This window comes from Penicillium bovifimosum, assembly GCF_028826915.1.
Source record: "Penicillium bovifimosum strain IBT 22155 chromosome Unknown utg000003l_segment0_segment0, whole genome shotgun sequence".
Classification (NCBI taxonomy): Eukaryota; Fungi; Ascomycota; class Eurotiomycetes; order Eurotiales; family Aspergillaceae; genus Penicillium; species Penicillium bovifimosum.
In genome coordinates, this window is record NW_026622712.1 from 1,953,335 (window position 1) to 1,970,594 (window position 17,260).

The 17,260-nt window shown below is 50.4% G+C and overlaps 9 protein-coding genes across 9 annotated transcripts; 7 read left to right on the forward strand and 2 right to left on the reverse strand.

The window, feature by feature from the left end:
• Nucleotides 1-124: 124 nt before the first annotated feature.
• On the forward strand, nucleotides 125-1,415 carry N7515_003794 (uncharacterized protein; the record flags this gene model as incomplete). Its single annotated transcript, XM_056664538.1, has 2 exons — nucleotides 125-129; nucleotides 1,028-1,415. 2 exons carry the CDS (start codon nucleotides 125-127, stop codon nucleotides 1,413-1,415), a joined length of 393 nt encoding a protein of 130 aa, XP_056523595.1.
• An 832-nt stretch (nucleotides 1,416-2,247) lies between these two features.
• Nucleotides 2,248-4,795, reverse strand: cef1 (putative cell division control protein (Cdc5); the record flags this gene model as incomplete). Its single annotated transcript, XM_056664539.1, has 4 exons — nucleotides 2,248-4,210; nucleotides 4,261-4,601; nucleotides 4,673-4,706; nucleotides 4,770-4,795. 4 exons carry the CDS (start codon nucleotides 4,793-4,795, stop codon nucleotides 2,248-2,250), a joined length of 2,364 nt encoding a protein of 787 aa, XP_056523596.1.
• Nucleotides 4,796-5,104: 309 nt separating this feature from the next.
• Nucleotides 5,105-6,526, forward strand: N7515_003796 (ribosome biogenesis protein NOP53; the record flags this gene model as incomplete). The annotated part of the gene is made up of 3 exons (XM_056664540.1): nucleotides 5,105-5,238; nucleotides 5,314-6,255; nucleotides 6,310-6,526. 3 exons carry the CDS (start codon nucleotides 5,105-5,107, stop codon nucleotides 6,524-6,526), a joined length of 1,293 nt encoding a protein of 430 aa, XP_056523597.1.
• A 291-nt stretch (nucleotides 6,527-6,817) lies between these two features.
• Nucleotides 6,818-7,750, forward strand: rex4 (putative 3'-5' exonuclease; the record flags this gene model as incomplete). The annotated part of the gene is made up of 2 exons (XM_056664541.1): nucleotides 6,818-7,071; nucleotides 7,147-7,750. 2 exons carry the CDS (start codon nucleotides 6,818-6,820, stop codon nucleotides 7,748-7,750), a joined length of 858 nt encoding a protein of 285 aa, XP_056523598.1.
• Nucleotides 7,751-8,177: 427 nt separating this feature from the next.
• On the forward strand, nucleotides 8,178-8,836 carry N7515_003798 (ribonuclease H2 subunit C; the record flags this gene model as incomplete). Its single annotated transcript, XM_056664542.1, has 3 exons — nucleotides 8,178-8,340; nucleotides 8,434-8,717; nucleotides 8,780-8,836. 3 exons carry the CDS (start codon nucleotides 8,178-8,180, stop codon nucleotides 8,834-8,836), a joined length of 504 nt encoding a protein of 167 aa, XP_056523599.1.
• Nucleotides 8,837-9,181: 345 nt separating this feature from the next.
• N7515_003799 (uncharacterized protein) lies at nucleotides 9,182-10,827 on the forward strand (the record flags this gene model as incomplete). Its single annotated transcript, XM_056664543.1, has 2 exons — nucleotides 9,182-9,599; nucleotides 9,692-10,827. The coding sequence occupies 2 exons, from the start codon at nucleotides 9,182-9,184 to the stop codon at nucleotides 10,825-10,827; spliced, it is 1,554 nt and encodes a 517-aa protein (XP_056523600.1).
• A 2,760-nt stretch (nucleotides 10,828-13,587) lies between these two features.
• Nucleotides 13,588-14,011, forward strand: N7515_003800 (uncharacterized protein; the record flags this gene model as incomplete). Its single annotated transcript, XM_056664544.1, is given in 2 exon segments — nucleotides 13,588-13,962; nucleotides 13,973-14,011. The coding sequence occupies 2 exon segments, from the start codon at nucleotides 13,588-13,590 to the stop codon at nucleotides 14,009-14,011; spliced, it is 414 nt and encodes a 137-aa protein (XP_056523601.1).
• A 304-nt stretch (nucleotides 14,012-14,315) lies between these two features.
• Nucleotides 14,316-15,669, reverse strand: N7515_003801 (uncharacterized protein; the record flags this gene model as incomplete). The annotated part of the gene is made up of 3 exons (XM_056664545.1): nucleotides 14,316-14,357; nucleotides 14,386-15,148; nucleotides 15,461-15,669. 3 exons carry the CDS (start codon nucleotides 15,667-15,669, stop codon nucleotides 14,316-14,318), a joined length of 1,014 nt encoding a protein of 337 aa, XP_056523602.1.
• Nucleotides 15,670-16,040: 371 nt separating this feature from the next.
• On the forward strand, nucleotides 16,041-17,141 carry N7515_003802 (putative mRNA decapping hydrolase; the record flags this gene model as incomplete). The annotated part of the gene is made up of 3 exons (XM_056664546.1): nucleotides 16,041-16,122; nucleotides 16,175-16,840; nucleotides 16,894-17,141. 3 exons carry the CDS (start codon nucleotides 16,041-16,043, stop codon nucleotides 17,139-17,141), a joined length of 996 nt encoding a protein of 331 aa, XP_056523603.1.
• Between the last annotated feature and the right edge of the window lie 119 nt (nucleotides 17,142-17,260).

Here is a 17,260-nt window from a genome sequence, read left to right on the forward strand (position 1 = left end):
TCCTGATTCTTCAACCTTCTTCCAACAATGTCATCCTCACCCGAGTAAACCCACTCGATGGTTCCACCAAGGGACTGACCCTAACACAATCATCACCCACGACCAACCTGTCCCTTCGCGGCCCATGGTGTTGGTGGTGGTAGTTTGGCGATGGTCTGTTGATGTAAGCCCTCTCTTTCGCTACCATCACGTCTTCAACGAGTATTGCCCGAGCCTGAGGCCCTCTCAGTACAAATTAACCAGATCATATGACGTATGGCTGGATGTAGTTAAGGGAAGGAGCGAACCATACCTAGGAGGGAAGGAGCGAGCACGGAAGAACATAAAAAGGAATTCTTCTGTCCACCTCTTCTTCTTCTTTCCTCTTCCCTTCTTCAGTTCTGTTACCTTCTCAGCACAGGAACAAGTTATCTCTTTTGTTCCTTTGACACGCCACCTCTTACTTCGGCGTATACGGGATGGTGTACAATGAGGAGGTTTGGCATTTCTTGAAGATTAGCCACGACTCGAAGGTGAGCTAGCTTATATCAGAATAATCAGCCAGAACACAACGTCAAGAACTAGGAATTTTAACATCTACTAGTGGTCGGAATTAGCTGTTGGCGGTAATGCTCTGGAGCGGTCCTTTGGATTGCTGGTGCCAACCCCATCGATCTCCGTTACCGCACCGATGGATTTTGATCTTTCGCTTGACGCCTGGCACAACCTGCGAAGCATCTGTGTAACCCGAGCCCATGTAAAGCCTGTGAGGTAACGGTACGGTTGCGAGATCGTTCGAGGTGTCTACCTGGCACAAGGCTGCAAGGACGTGGGCAAGCTATGATAAGGCTACACCGACCACTCAGCCACGATCGCCATTGCAGGGTCGCTGAGAACGGTAGCAACTAGCAACAGAGCGCCTCAATCTACGGCTGGTACGGGCAGCGATGTTCATTCAAACCTATCGGATCAAAGTCTTCCATAGGCCAGGGAAGACGAACAGGATAGCCGACGCCCTATCCAGACTCCCCGCAACGAACCCGATCAGGCCGCATGACAATGACGACTTGGAAGCCCTATTCGCCTATACTTACCCAACGAGCAATGAGCACAACAGCAACGAAAACCCACAGGCCTACGCCTACCTGACGTCAGTGATGCATCTCAGCGACGGTTTCAAAGAGAAAATCTTGCAAAGTTACGACTTGGACACCCGATGGCGCCTAGTGCGCGAGGGATTACAAGCTAATGATGCCGACTCCACACCAGCGAAACTCCCTCCAATTTCAACACCAGCCCCCGCCGTACCAAGAGCCACGCCTTGCACCCCATTCGTTTCGTCGACGTTCTACACAACCATGGGCAAGCTTCAGGTCGGATGTCATGAACACTTAATGCTCAGACCTGGAGCCAAGAACATATCGACTCCCGGATAACAGGACCTGCTGCCGGCTCTGTCGACGAGGAGCAGGCTTTCGTCTCCAACTAACGAGGGGTTCAAGGCAGGCGACGCAGCTTGGTGGTTTTCAAACTCGAACGGAGCTATCAAGGTCGTGATCATTGTGGCTATTAGCCCAAAGAAGGCGGAGAAATAGAGAGAGGAGAAGATGCGGATGGTCACCTTTGAGACGGTTATCTTCGACTCAACCAACCCCCTACGACCCTTGGCACAGGCACGCCGGCGACGGAGGATTAGTCGACTCATTTGGGCGCCGCTTCCAAAAATTAAAAACCAGCAGCAAGTCATGTTAGGTGGCCCATAGGGTGCTTTGCCGCCAGCCGCCGTATCCTGGCTACTCGGGACAACCCGACTTTGTCATGAAGATGAGTTCGGACGTAGCGAAGATAGTGGGAGAGGGCAAGGCACATCTTATCCTTCCCTTCCGCCTTTGATTACCGAGTTCAAATGTGAAACTCTTCTTGTTTGAAGCGTCCTGAGCATCGTCGTAACTGCTGCCGACGATGACAACCTAACCCTTTCGGCACCAACTAGGTAAGACTTACGCCACCATGCTTTATTCTCGTGCTCACACATAGGTATATAGGCCGGATCGTCAAATATATGTTCGACATGCGTCTCAAGTATGGGTTAATGACAACATACAGACAAACAATGTTCCTGGTGCACCTGATGAGATATGTGATACGAATACAAGTACTTCAATGTTTCAGCGAATGACCACATAGGGCTCGTAGAATTAGACAGAGCTAGTAGTTGTACAGAATAGGAAGATGTTGTGGTCATGACGCGAAAGAAAAGCAAACCACCTAGTGCCACCCATTGACCGTCCCCGCCGTCCCAGCAACAAGTTCATCAAGTTCATCTTTCCGGCTCTTATACAAATCCTGAGCCTCCCGCTCACGCCGCAGGACAAACGAAACAGCCTCACGGAGTTTCTCAAGTCGTCGGGGCAGAGCAGCCTCCTCCGAAATCTGAAGTGTACGGAAAGCATCCAACTCATTAACAACCGAAGGCAAAGCAGCACCAGCCTCCAAGATCTTCGACCGCAGCGTCTTAGCACGGTTCTGGTATCCGCCATAGTGCAGCGACAGCTTCTTCTCAAGCTTATTTCCACGGTCAGCAGTTGCAAAGAGCGAGGTCTGGACAGTATCAAAAGCCCCGATCATGCGTTGTTCTTCCTGGAATGGATCCTGCTCGTCGTCCTCGTAATTCTCGAGACCAGGAAGTGATTTAGCGCGAGCTGATGACCAGCCTTCGTCGAATTTCTCTTGCCATTCTGATTGCTGTGCTTGACTGGATGCAACCTCGGCGGCGATAGATGCTCGTGCTGCATCCATGTACCGGTCATGCAATGGGGTCAGCTTTGGTGCTTTGCCCTGGACTTGTGCGCCGGAGATGGGGAATTTGCGAGAGTCGTTTGCGATTAGAAGTGCGGCTTCTTTGGCGATGAGGCCTTCGATAGTGTCGGTGACGTGGGATGCACGTTCTAACAGTGCGTCCAGATCGAGTGTTGCAGGACGAGGTAGACCGCGCTGGTATACTTGTGATTGACGCTTGAATTCGGCCTTAGCGGCCTTCTCTCGTGCCTCTTGGTTGCGGCGATCACGCTCCGCTGCGTCCTCCTCACTGATCTCCATAGATGTGGTGGGCTCGGCGGATTCAGACGGGATATCTTCCAAGTCGAAATCGGTGGCCTTGGGCTTGGGAAGTGAGGCTAATTTGCTGCGCATCTGTTGGCGGATGAAGTTCTCGTGCATTTTGATGTCTCGGGGTGTGCTGCCAATGAGCTGGCCGCCCTGATCCCGGTTTAGGGCTAGATGGTCTCGCGGTGTTCGCAATGGCGTAGCACCGGGACCAGGCAGTGGTGTTGCACCCACGCCATTAGCCTGGCGGAATGGGGTGGCCATGGGGTTGGGAGTGACGATATCCTGCCTTCGGGGAGCAATTCCTTCAAATCCAGTGGATGAACCGCCCTCGTGAAGAGGGGTGTTGTCTCCTCCCAAAAGAGAAGACTGAGTTTCGGTCAAAGCTCGAATATTCCTGATTTCGTTGGCAATGTGATCGTCCTCCGGGGCGGCGCGGGGAGTCCTGATAGGAGCTCCTCCGACAAGAGTCGAGTAATCTCCAACGAAACCTTGGTTATCTTCCTCGTCTCCCAATTGATTGACTCTTTCTCCGGCCATTCCCATCTTGATGATATCTTCCATTTCGCCTTCGCTGATCTGCGGTGCCGGCAAGTTCAGACCCCGACGCTTGCTGCTTTGTTCAGCCTCGCGAATCTTCTGCATCTGGCCCGCTCGTGCAGCAGCAGCAGAAGCGGCGCTGGCGCTAGGTTTATCGTTCTTGCGCTTCTTGCGCTCCGCATCATCGTCTTGATCGCCTTTTCTCTTGTTTGCGAGTTGCTGCTTTCGCGGATCGAAAGCTTCCCGTTGCCGCTCATTTTGGTTCTGCTCTTCGATTGTGTCGTAGAACCCAGGAGCAGCTGGCTTCTCAAATGGAATATCTGCATTGTAATCCATCTGGCCGGGCTTCCGGGTGACAACCTTGACGTTGATACCGGCATTCTTGAGTTCGCGACGTTTCTGAAGAACCGCCAGTCGACGCGATTCTTCTAGTTGGCGTTCTCGGGCCTTGCGCTTGGCCTTCTTACCCTGTGTGTTAGCAAGACGAGCACGCGCTTCGCTCAGCATTTCTTTTTCGTCTTCATCGAGATCTATTGTGTCGGGACGGGCGGGCTTAGACTCTGGATCGGGATCGAGTTCACCGGGTCTATAACCTGTCAGTAACATGAACTTTGGAATTGTGGTTGGATTACATACCGTAGACGGCGGACGTCATCCGCACTGGGAGCGGCGCTCTCCTCGCCAGGGCCCCCAAGGCCAAGCTCATCATTTTCACGAGATTCAGCTTCATCCAAGAGCTTTTGGTAACGTTCGAGACATTGGGTGGCAGTGCGCCCGACGATGGGGGCAATGGTGCGCCATTGCGTTGGCATCAGCTTCGCGAGGTGCAGAAGCTTCTCATCCTCCTCTCGTGACCACTCGGTCTTGCGAATACCAGGGTCCAACCATTCGACCCAACGCGCTTTGCATTGCTTTGGTGTTTTGCGTGCGAGGAGGGAGGAGACTCGAGCCCACTGATTGAGACCATATTTGGATACCTGTGATCGAGTTAGTCTTCGTCCCAAATCGTTGGCAGGGAGTATTCTTAGTATATAGAAGTATCACGTACAGCTGCCCGAAGCACTTCATCCTCGATGTTGGTCCTGAAATAGCGTTAGCGACGAAAGCTCGTCGGCGGGTTCCACCGGGGGTCACTGGTCACTTACCAGACACCTCCTTTGACGATAGGCATGGTGTGGAATCGCGCTCAGCGCAGTGTCAATCCTCCGGTAAACAATAATTCAAGATCAGAAGCACTGCCAGAAAGATGGAAGATGAAACTCACTGGCGTTTGGAGTAGTTCACGCGCCACAAGTGGATGACAGCTTGGAACGGAAGAAAAGCGAGTTCGCTGCCAAGCGCGCTAAACATGATAAGCGCAATCACCGCCCCCGCGTGCTGAGATAAGCAGACCCAGATTTTTTCCGAGAAAAAAAGATAAGACAATATTTTCATACTATCAATTATCAACGTCGACTCTCTGTCACTGTTGATTTCCACAATGTCGACTTCCGTGGCTGCCCCCAGCCAATACAAGCAACCTTCCCGCAAGGGCAAGAAGGCGTGGCGCAAGAATGTCGATGTCACCGAAGTGCAGGAGGGTCTGCGTGATCTGAAGGAGGCCGAGATCGTTGGGTAGGCCTATCTTTTTACCTTCTCTTGGCCAGTTACTCTTGAAAGGAAATTCTAACCCTCTACTTCTTCTGCTAGTGGACTTGTGTCAGAAAAGCCTTCCGATGAGCTTTTCGTTATCGATACTACCGGTAATGATGAGGTGCGCAAGTCTCTCGGCAAAAAGCGCAAGCCCCTCAAGTCAGACGAGATCCTTGCCCAACGGTCAAAGATCCCCGCTCTGGACGGACGCAAGCGTGGAAGTCAGAATGTCACCGATGGAGTCATTGAGCCTAAGACGAAGAAGCCCAAGAGCGATTGGGTCAGCCGCAAGGAATATCTGCGCTTGAAACAAGTAGCCCGTGAAGCCAACCCTCTGGGCAAGAAGACCGGCGATGAGTTCTACGATCCTTGGGCGGAAGATGCCGAACCTGCAACCACATATGACGATCCCCGTTTTGATTTCTTGCCGAAGCCCAAGCCCAAGGTCGAGCCCGTCACGTTAAAGAAAGCCCCGGTCTCGCTTGCTGCCAATGGAAAGCCTGTCCCGTCTGTTAAGAAGCCACACGCTGGTACCAGTTACAACCCCGTGTTCGAAGAGTGGGACAAACTATTGGAGACACACGGCGCCAAGGCGGTAGAGGAGGAGAAGAAGCGCTTGGAGGAAGAGGCCAAGGAAGCTGAGAGGCAACGCTTGATTGAGGAGGCCCGCAATGACGACGGCGAGATCAAGTCGGACGACGAGAGTGCCTGGGAGGGCTTTGAGAGTGAATATGAGAAGCCCGAATGGCTGACCAAGAAGCGTCCGGAGCGGAAATCCAAGACACAGCGCAACAAGGTCATCCGACGCAAGGCCGCAGAGGGCAAAGCGAAGTGGGAGGCCAAGATGAAGCAAAGAGATGCGCAGGCGGAGCACATTCTCAAGATCGCCGAGGAGGTCAAGCAACGCGAGCTTGAGCGTGCCAACCAGTCAGATGCTGATGATTCCGATGAGGGCGATGACACTGAACTTCGCCGGAAGACCTTTGGTAGCAAGAAAGGGTACGTTTATTCTATTAACCGATCTCTGTTCCTTTGACTAACAAGCTATTACAGTGTACCCAAGCAACGGTTGGAGCTGGTGCTTCCTGATGAATTGCAGGATTCGCTACGTCTTTTGAAGCCGGAAGGCAACCTCTTGGATGATCGATTCCGAACGTTGATCGTGCAGGGTAAGCTCGAGGCCCGCACACCAATTGTCCAGGCCCGCAAGGCCAGAAGAAAGATTACGGAGAAGTGGTCTGCGAAGGATTTCAAGACTGGATTCGAATGATTTGCTGCATATTCCCTCTAAAAGCGCGTGCATTTTGTTATTTGGACATATAATGTGGTTCTATACAATAAACAGGATCAGGTTTCATCTCAATTTCTAGTCACTCCTATCTATATCTTCAGACAAAATGTAGTTACTATCACAGTACTGTGTAGATAGGAATCAGTCAGGTCGCTACTGTACCCAGTACCTGATCAACTTATCCGGCATAAGAAATAAAAGTGGGGCTCCCGAAAATTTACTAGCTTATCTTTTTTATCTCTCACATCCTCCTACACCAACAGATTCATCATGGACAAAACAGCGCTTTCCAGTAATTGGAAGAAGCTGCAGGCGACCCTCAAGAAAGACACTGCCAAGCGCAAGTCCTCCGATCGCGACTCCGGAGATGCTACGAAGAAACGCAAGTTGAGCGAGAAGCAAAAGCCATATACCCACGCCAAACCAACTCTCAAGCGCAAGAGAATGTCCGACAAGACCGAGGCCGGCGATGAAGCGCCCAAAGTTGAGTCACGCTACAAGGAGAACGAAGGTCGTTCACCGACGTAAGTTTTGCTACCTGCCACCCGCCCTGTTCGGGACAATTCTTATCCTACTCAGCTAACTAACACCCACTCCAGCGCCGAGATAGGACGCTACATCGCGATGGATTGTGAAATGGTTGGCGTCGGACCAAACCCAGACAACGACTCAGCCCTTGCCCGTGTCAGTGTGGTAAACTTCAACGGCGACCAAGTATACGACTCGTACGTGCGGCCGAAGGAAATGGTCACAGACTGGCGCACGCATGTGAGCGGCATTGCTCCGAAACACATGGTTGAGGCACGGAGCCTGGAGGAAGTCCAGAAGGACATTGCAGAGATCATGAAGGACCGGGTCCTGGTCGGTCATGCTGTCAGTAATGATCTCGACGCTCTTCTGCTCGGCCATCCCAAGCGCGATATCCGGGATACGAGCAAGCACCCGCCATATCGGAGGATTGCGGGCGGTGGCTCGCCGCGGCTGAAGGTGTTAGCTGAGGAGTTCTTGGGGATCAAGATTCAGGAGGGGGCGCATTCTAGTGTGGAGGATGCGAGGGCTACGATGGCTCTGTTTCGTCGGGAGAAGGACGCGTTTGAGAGGGAACATTTGAAGAAATGGCCGGCGAGGATGATGGCTGATACTAGGGAGAAGGGGGAGGGGCAGAAAAAGAAGAAGAAGAAGAAGACGACTCGCAAGCGTTGAATATTCGTTATGTAGATAGAGAGACATGCTTTGATACTCTGTACTTGTATACCCCGATCATTGCCAATTGAATTATTTTGCATTACATGGTACACATACTGTGTAGAGGACTGTATTGTAAATACAAACAAAAAGAAAAAGACATCTTCAAGTACACAGTACTGTGTATGTGGAGGGTGCTGTTGCTTGTAATTCTCGGCCTACCTGTAGATCCGGCTCGAATTTCCACTTAACGCGGAGAACGCGTCGCGCCTCACCTCCAACCTTTACAAGAATCCAACACCACAAAGACCAGAGACCACAGCTCCAATCCCACAATTAAGACAACACGAATAATTTCAGCAACCAATTGACCTAAACAAGATACGAAGTTACACTCCTGCACCGCTTGCTAAAACCCACATCCACCGCGATTCCCACCGCCACAATGCCCGACATGTACGCCTTCCAGCCGAGCTCAAAAGCCCCCTCACAATCCGAGAAGAACGACGCAAGCCTGCAATACACACCAAATATCATCCCATGTCGGGTCCACCACGACGGACCCGTAGAGTCTGTCGAGCGGTATTGGACACCAGTGGCAGACAAAGGTACACGAGAACAACCTAGGCTGGACACGCTATATAGCCCAGTTTTATTCACATATAGCTCATGAGTACAAAAGCTGATGTCTTTATGTCCAGATAATACACAAACGGCGTATTTCCGCGGCCGCAAACTTCGTGGTCGGCGCGTTGCCCTCCCGGATGGTTATCGAGGTGTTGTTGCGACGCCTACGGACCGTGTGTTACCGAGTCAGCAGGCAGACCGGGATGCCGTTGAGGATGCCGAGCCTGAAGAACCGGTCAAGGTATTGGAGACGCATGGTACTTTCGATGAGATTGTAGTGTGGGGTCATGAGGCCTTGCCTGCGGCGGATGATATGTTTGTCAAGGGTGTGGAGGAGTGGTTGCAGTTTGCAGATGCGGTATGTTTAACTCGTCCTTCGCTATGCTGATTGGTGTCTTATCTTGTTTTTTTGACTGGCAGATGCATACTACCCCTATGCCAGCGACTAGTGGTGCAAAGGAGTCTGTTGCTGCATGAGGAAGGGTCATTTGCTTGGGAGAGGTGATGGGGGGACTCTATATGTGATTCTGCCTGTACACAGGATATGTGAACATCAGGCATCATAATCCGATGAGACGAATATCCAGATCTTACTGAATGTTTAGTTTAACCATGCCGGCCGACCAAGATTTTAGGATACTGTAATTTAACTATATGTTTCAAAAATACAGTAATAATACCATAGATCTTCGGTATTAAATATTATTTGATGGTAATACTATTAACTATATCTTTTGGGATACCTGTGGTCAAGCCGCCCCTTGAAATGAACAACTTCCCCATTGACACCACAACACAGATCGCAGACGACACTAAACGTCAATGCCATTCCTTGATCTGCCACATGAAATCCTTCAGCAGATTATCTCATATCTGCTTTCCAACGGCGATGTAGCCGCTCTTTCAATCCAATGCCGCAAACTCCACGTTATGTGCGACATGCGAGTGCGCCAGAAATATGAACATATTATTGTGTACTGCGAAGAAGGACATATTGACAATGTCTTTGAATTGCTCATGAACATTCTGAAATCTCCTATTTTGGGCCAGTACGTGCGGCGTATCGAATGTTCGGTACCAGAAACCACGGATGTGGTTTACAAAGAGGTCAAATACCAACGAGACCTGAGCAACGAGGAGATGGATCTCGTGCGGAAAACAGTCAGAAAGGCCGGATTTATTGGACCAAAAGAGGAGCAAATCGTCAATATGCTCATGCAGAGGATTACGAAGGAGGGACGTTATCTGGATGGAGTCTGGCCTCGAATATTTCGACGAGTTTTAACCCGAGAAACAGACAGCGCAACCGTCTCGGTACATTTATCTGTCAAGCTTTGACTATCATGTTGATTGTGGTATCACCGAACCTCACGTCGATAGCCTTTCCATCTTTCACTTACCATGACTGGAAGTTCCCGCTTGCGCAGTTTCTCACCGAGGCCAACGCTAGTCCCGAGAACAAGCCATATCTCCGCCTTCTCCGCGATATTGATCTGATCTACCAAAAAAGGTGGTACTGGTGGAATGGCCAGTGGTTTTTCATGCAAATGGACTTGTTCGACTCTTTGAGTTACCTGGATAACCTCTTGTCCATTGAATCTGTCAACGCTGATATCGTGGATGACGATACATTCACCGAGCATGATTTCAGAGTTGGATACTCTAATATCAGCAGAATGGCCATTGATTATTCGGACCTTGAATCTCTATCGCTTGCGGTCCTGATATCTTCGTTCAAGGTTCTCAGGGAATTCATATATTATGCTGGCAGACTAAGTTGTGACACACCGTTCAATCCCAAGACATTTTTCAAAGCGATGTGCCGGCACAAAGACACACTTGAAATCCTGGACGTTGACGTCGCATGCCAATTTAATCTACTTAACATCAGATACGCGCATGACAGGGAATACGCCATGGACGTAAGTGAAAGGGATTATGGCCACTATCCAAACAAGGAACGTGACAAATTTCTTTCGCTAGTACAAAGCCACAAAGACACCCTGAAAGACTTTGTGGCCTTGAAAAGGTTAAGCATGGGAATAGATATGCTCTTGTACTTCGCCAAGGGCAATACCTCCTACTACCGGTGGCAACCTCCTGGGGGGCCTAAGAAAATACACTTGATACATTGTTTGCCAGATTCGCTTGAATATTTGTGCGTGCGGGGATACTGCAAGGGCGAGAACAGAGAACACGATGTACATATGGATGGGTTGTTAGCCCTTTTCAAGTCTGGGTCATCTTCACTGAAGGAGGTCAAGGGAATTGAAGAAACCATTCCATTTGTCTGCAGGGGAGATGAAGTCCAACACGACCCCCGGGTGTGGGCCTTGGGCCCTGGAAGCGATAGTGAAAGTGAGAGTGGGGTTCAGAGCGGATTTGAGAGTGAGATTGTGAGCGGGGCTGAGAGTGAGGTTGAGAGTGAGGTTGAGAGTGAGGTTGAGAGTGCGAGTGAGAGTGACTAGTCAATGCAAGACAGACTGGAGATTCAAAGATTTTCACGTGGTATGGTTTACGAGAGAAGAGCACGAGAGACCGGTGCCCATCTTCTAAAAACAGCTCTGATTGAGACCGACTAGATCTACGGAAAGCTATGACTGGGCTCCGGATATTGCCGTCATGGCTGTTATCGTATCATTATCCCGCTTCATTCTTGTGGCCCAATTCGTATGCTGAGGCTGGATAGGTATCAGGTATTTTCTTTTCCGAAATGTGCGGATTACCGAGTTTCCTCACAAAGCTCAACATTCCAACTCTTCAAATCACAAATGATACCCATAGTATTCTCAGCCTCGGTAGTAAACCCAGTAATACGACGACCTTGAATAACAGGCTTTCCTGTCTCACGATCAATGATATTGGCAAGCATAGCTGGACCGTGACAAACAGAACCAACAACACCACCACTGGCCCAGACCTGCTCAGCGACCTTCTGAAAGTCGCAGTCCTGTAATCAATCAGGGCGGCGTGGCCAGTGGAGGCATAGAAAATGCCATACTGCGATGCGTTCAGGTCGGCAGCTTTGGTCATATTATCCAGCTTCTTGCGGATTACGTTACTACAGATGGAAGGCACCCAGAGTGAAAACACCCCATGTGACGAGAGCACATGGAACCAGGACTGTCACATGATGGGAGGAACTGGCTGTGGTGCTTATTATCTCTTTCTTCCTCCTGTTTCTTTTCTCTTTTCTTTTCTCCCCAGTGGGCCCAGTCTTGTTGTTTTAGTCAAAGGAATCCATTTGCTTCTGTTTACCTTCGTAACACACAGAGCGATCACATTATCTCCATCATTCAACCTTCGACCTTTCACGCAGGACTTCATTGAATCAGAACCTCCTTTACGTGCCAAATTCTCCTTCGATCCAAAAACAAATATCCTTACCGTGAAGATGCTCTTCCAGTGCACGAGGCAGCCATACGCACTTTTGAAGGGTGGATGCAAGTGGCCTTTGAGCAAATGGGCCTATGGACAGGAACGACATCTCTGTCTGCCCAATAAGGCAGTCGCTCCTCTTACTCCCATAGATCCATCTATATACACGGTGGTTGGTACACCACGTGGCATGGGATTCAACTTCGACGAGGGGTCAATTTTGATCATCGTTTGATGAGCTGGTCTGCTGGAGACGTGCACTCAGGCGCCGCGCACGCTGTGGGCCGGTCCCCTGTGGAATAATACAATGTGGGTTGGCAGTTCAATTCCAAGTCTGTCACGTGACTAACATCTCTCACTCAGCTCGCACTCCGCACCCATCTCCACTTGTGGGTCTTCTGACGCGGGAGCTAAACCAGAATAGGAACGCTCACTCTTTCTACATTAAGCTCCGATCGCCGGGCTCTTCCTCAAGCTCTCTCAGACTCTTCCACAATGCCTCGTCGATTTGCTATCGGATCGTCAAAGCTCCGCCGCTTGATTGAAACGCTACAACATGCAGAACATGATGATTCCTCGGGATCCCTTGCCCCTAGCCCAGGAGTGTAGCTTAGTTTATCACAATTCACAACCATCAGTTATAGCTCGTGGCGCTCATCCAGCCGGTCCCTACTCGCCTGATCAGCTCGACAATACCATGGAGAATCCAGGCATCGGCAACTTTACACAGGAAGACCAGATGCTCGTCGACACAATTGAACCGATACTGGAGTCACTGGAGTGTGAGGGAGAATCCGAGGACCTGGCGAGTATTGCTTCCGAGAACGAAGAATTCGAGGAACTGGAAACTGAACCAGAAGATGACAATGAAAATGACAATGTGCCTTCTCATGAAGATATCGTACAAACGGTTGAAAGTGTTATGGCTGAGCTCTTTCCTTTGTTATGGTCTACATTTTTCTATTCTGGGGGCGACCGGCTCGGAAATGCGCAAAGCGAGTTTCCAACAGTCGTCCAGTGGGCTGGCGCCCACACTTTCCAGCTGTCAGTAGGCCTGATAGCAACCCCGCATAGCAGCTTATACTTAGAGCAAGCTACATCGGGCCAATGAATTTCTCTCCCTATGGCTGAGCTCGAGCTCCCAGAGCCATCTCCCGAGGAGGAGGATGACTTTCCTGAAAGCCGTGGCACACCAGGGACCGTGAGTGTTCCTACCGTTCGGTCCACTAGTATGCCACCGCTAAGTCTGTTCCGGCCCCGAGAATACCCAGGATATGAAGTGCCACAACACATTACCTACGAGAAGATACGAACCGCACAATCCCGTTCAATAATACATCCGTTCCACCGTAACCTTGCATTATGGTGTATTTCATCTGGTATATCTCGTCAAGATTATGCTGGACTTCTGGGGGTTCTACAGGATGATCTTCTTGGAAGTGGAGGCACTACTGGAGATATCATGCATTCGCTCCCGTTGAAACTAGGGAATCTGAAACAGGCTTTGTACAGCCAGCTGGACTCCCTCGAGTTACTCCGTCGCAAAATTCCGGTCATATCAGCTAAACAGCCGACTGGGCTATCTCAGTCCGTGTTGCGTCACATCTATATCGCAGATCCAATTCCCCTCGTCATCAGGCTCCTCCAATCCCCAAAGTTCAAAGAAAGATCACATTTTGGTCTTGCCCAGTTCGTGGACCGCCCGTCCGAGCTCTGGCAATCTTTGTCGTGGGGAGGTTCGATTCGCGCCACATCGGGCCAGTTTGCTACATATCCCGATGGATCTGACATGCCAATTTTCCCCTCTGATATTGTGACATTCTGGTGTCTCCAAAACTGCGACATAGGCAATGGAGACTGTGATGGGCCCAGGGCATATGGGCCGCGTTCTTTGTGTAGGCACAGACATCGATAGTGCTGGACACTCAGAGCCCGAATTACTCGTTCGAATTCAGAGATTACTGCAGTTCAAGGAGGCCAGTACTACCCAGCGTGAGAATTTGCAGCGCTATGGTCCGGATATCGCAGAGCATGAGCTTGTCATACTCAATGATCACTCTGAGACACGTCGACCAGATGAGATACGCTATCGTTCTGAGCTGGTTTGGCGCTCGTATAAGTACACACTGCCGAAAGACCCCAAGAAGATGTCAAGGAGACATAAGATTCCCCGTGTGTTCCCATACCCCCTGACTATTTGTCGCGTACTTCGCGATGACGGCAGGGTATTTGCAGTTAGCCACTCAACACCAATTCGAGGAGAACTTGAAGTGAGCCACTTTACCCGTGATCATCTTGTGGCTAATCTCCATAGAAAACGGTGCATTACGCTACCTTATCTTCTCTTCTCAGATGGACTTAGTCTCTACCTAAATATTGTTCGATTCATTGCCAATAGAATACATTTGAAAGTCCAATGCGTCAACAATGCAGTCCATCTCCCGCCCCTAAGCAACATTTCTCACTGCTTGATCTGAATTATGGAATTCCTCCCAACATGGCCCTTTCAAACACAGCGGAAGATCACCACACTCCTTACAGCCATGCCTCCCACGTGGCGGCGGGCCTCCTTTGCCTTTCACTCTGTTGAATTGACACCAAGCACAAGAATATCGCTTATCTAGGTCAATTCGCGTGTGGGATGTAACCTCGATCTGCTGGTTTGGCCGTGCAGCCTCTTTTCCAGATTGGCAAAGCTCCTTGGCAAGGTTCTCGCGGAACTTGGCTTGGGTAAGCTTATGTTTAAGATCACCCTGCTGCTTTTTGGCGTTACAGTGAATGCGCCATGCATCAGCAATAGCAGCATTGAGGAAGGGGAAACCCAACGAGAACCGGTTCCTATACCCTGGCTGGGGTTGATGCGAGCTACTTGGTGGATGATGGATGTGCAGAAGGCGCTTGATCTGCTCAAAGCGCGTTAGGCGCATATGGTAGCGGCATCCATAGGTTACAACGGGTTTCCATTGCTCTTCATCTTCGAAGTAGTCGCACACAAGTGGCATAGGGCAGACACCCATATATATCAGAAGACCCACAAAGACCTTCATTTCTGCTGCTGTGGTATCCCTCCAGTAGCGGAGATCGCTAGGTGAAGTCACAGGGCTTGTAGTCACAGGGCTTGTAGTCACAGGGCTTGCAGTCCAAGTCCCAGCGCTTGTATGCCAAGTGCTTGGATCCCAAGTGCTTGCAGTCTCAGGGGCTCTCCTAGGAATTTTACTCTCAGGGTTCTCGCTCTCAGGGTTCTCGCTCTCAGGGTTCTCGCTCTCAGGGTTCTCGCTCTCAGGGTTCTCGCTCTCAGGGTTCTCGCTCTCAGGGTTCTCGCTCTCAGGGTTCTCGCTCTCAGGGTTCTCGCTCTCAGGGTTCTCGCTCTCAGGGTTCTCGCTCTCAGGGTTCTCGCTCTCAGGGTTCTCGCTCTCAGGGTTCCCGCTCTCGGGGTTCTCGCTCTCGGGGTTCTCGCTCCTGGGTCTCTTGCTATCAGGAATCTTGTGTGATGAATCACATGACCAATCTTTTCGTGTAGTCCTTTTCACCTCTTGTTTGTTTTCTTTCTTCTTTTCTTTTCTTCCCCAACCTTGTTGTTTTTAGATCAAAGGGAATCGAATTTTATTTCGAAGGAACTTCCTCATCACATTACAACAAGGTTCCCACCAATTCATTTTTTTCTACATCTTGCTCTCATCGGCCTTTTGCTTCAGTTTCAACTGGTAGCATTCATTTGTTGACTGGCTGAGAGATTCCCAAGTATCCTCGCCAAGAAACAGAGCAAAAATCGCAGATGGGCTATCGAAATCGAGCCCACTAGGTAGCTGAGAATGCGGTGGTTTCGGGTACGAGGGTGAAATCAAGAGCTCAATTCGCGCATCCAGGTCCTCTCGAGGGTGGAATTCCGCGATATATGCATTAAGCAAACACATCCGTTCTTTGTCATCCATAGTGAATTGGCAGTGGGTAGGTGGGTAGGTAACGAATTGGCAGTAAGTAGGTAGGTAGTGAAGTGGCAGTTTGGAAGATTAGGTGTGAGAGACGCGCTCAAATGGCTCTATAAACAACGCGTTGAAGCTGTGGGGCAGCTGTCCAAGACCGATACAGTAAGTGGCATAGTAGATCACCGCCTACCAAATAGCCTACATCACCGCCTCGATAGTTCAGGCAGTACCGCATAAATCCCCACCAAAAGCGATAAGCCTGACCGCCCATCAGTCCGAAAGCTCACAGTACACAGTACACAGTACACAGTAGACCAATATCAAACAAAACAACCATCTCCAAACTCTGCTCGTCCTGCCAAACGCAGGATCTCAAAATGGCCGACTCCCAAGATACCAACAGACCGACCCCAGAGTCCCTAATCTCCCAGTTTCAAATAACGAAGCTCCTCAAACAAGGTACTCCTCAACCCACCCCGCCAACATAACACAATCTAAAACCCCAAAACAGACCAAAATGGCCGCCGCATCGCCCTCCTCGGCACAATAAACAACGAACAAGGCATCCTAACCGCCGAGCGCACCGCAATCCCAACAGAATCCCTCGAAGTCCTACAGTCCTTCCAAGCCGCAATCTCCCGCATAACCAACCTAGGCGACAACGACATCTACCGCTGGTACCTCGCCTCATCCACCTCACCCACCTCACCAACCAGCGAAATCCACCCAGATCTAAAATTAAACCTGATCTACCCCTGCGACACCCAGCACATAAAGAAATACTCCTCCCAAAACCTGCGGATGGTGACAGAGACACCGACAATCTACCGCAATCACATCCAACCCTACATCCAGCGCAAGCGCGACCAAGGCCGCTTGAACTGGGTATTCAATATCCTGGAAGGCCGGACAGAGCAGGAAGATGTTGTTTTGCGTGTGGAGTCCGGATCTGGTGGGGTGAATGATGGGTTCCTGATGTTGCCGGATTTGAACTGGGATCGGAAGAGTATGGGGTCTTTGCATTTGCTTGCGCTTGTGCAGAGGAGGGATCTTTGGTCTTTGAGGGATTTGAGGAAGAGGGATGTTGCGTTCTTGAGGGGGTTGAGGGCCAGGGTGCTTGAGGGGGTGAGGGAGGTTTATGGGTTGGAGGCGGATCAGTTGAAGCTTTATGTTCATTGTGAGTTTTCGGTTCGATTTATTTTGGGTTGCTGGGCTAATTGGTGTTGGCAGATCAACCTACTTACTATCATTTCCATGTTCATGTGGTGAATGTTGGGCTTGAGGCGGGAGCGACGCAGGCTACGGGAAAGGCTTTTGGGCTTGAGAATCTGATTTCTTGGCTTGAGGGGTTGAATGGGGGCGAGGATGCGGGTTTGGCGGATGTTGATTTGACCTATTTCTTGGGGGAGGAGAGTGAGCTCTGGACCGATATTTTTGGGCCATTGAAGAGGGGGGAGAAGGCGGCTGATAGAGTGTAATTGCCTTGTGGTATATTCAAATGGTTTCATCACTCAATGGGGTGAACTATGCCCGGTACTGCCTTGGCCGGGATGTGTTCAGTCCCAGCAGACTCGTACATCGGTAGGTGATGCATAAA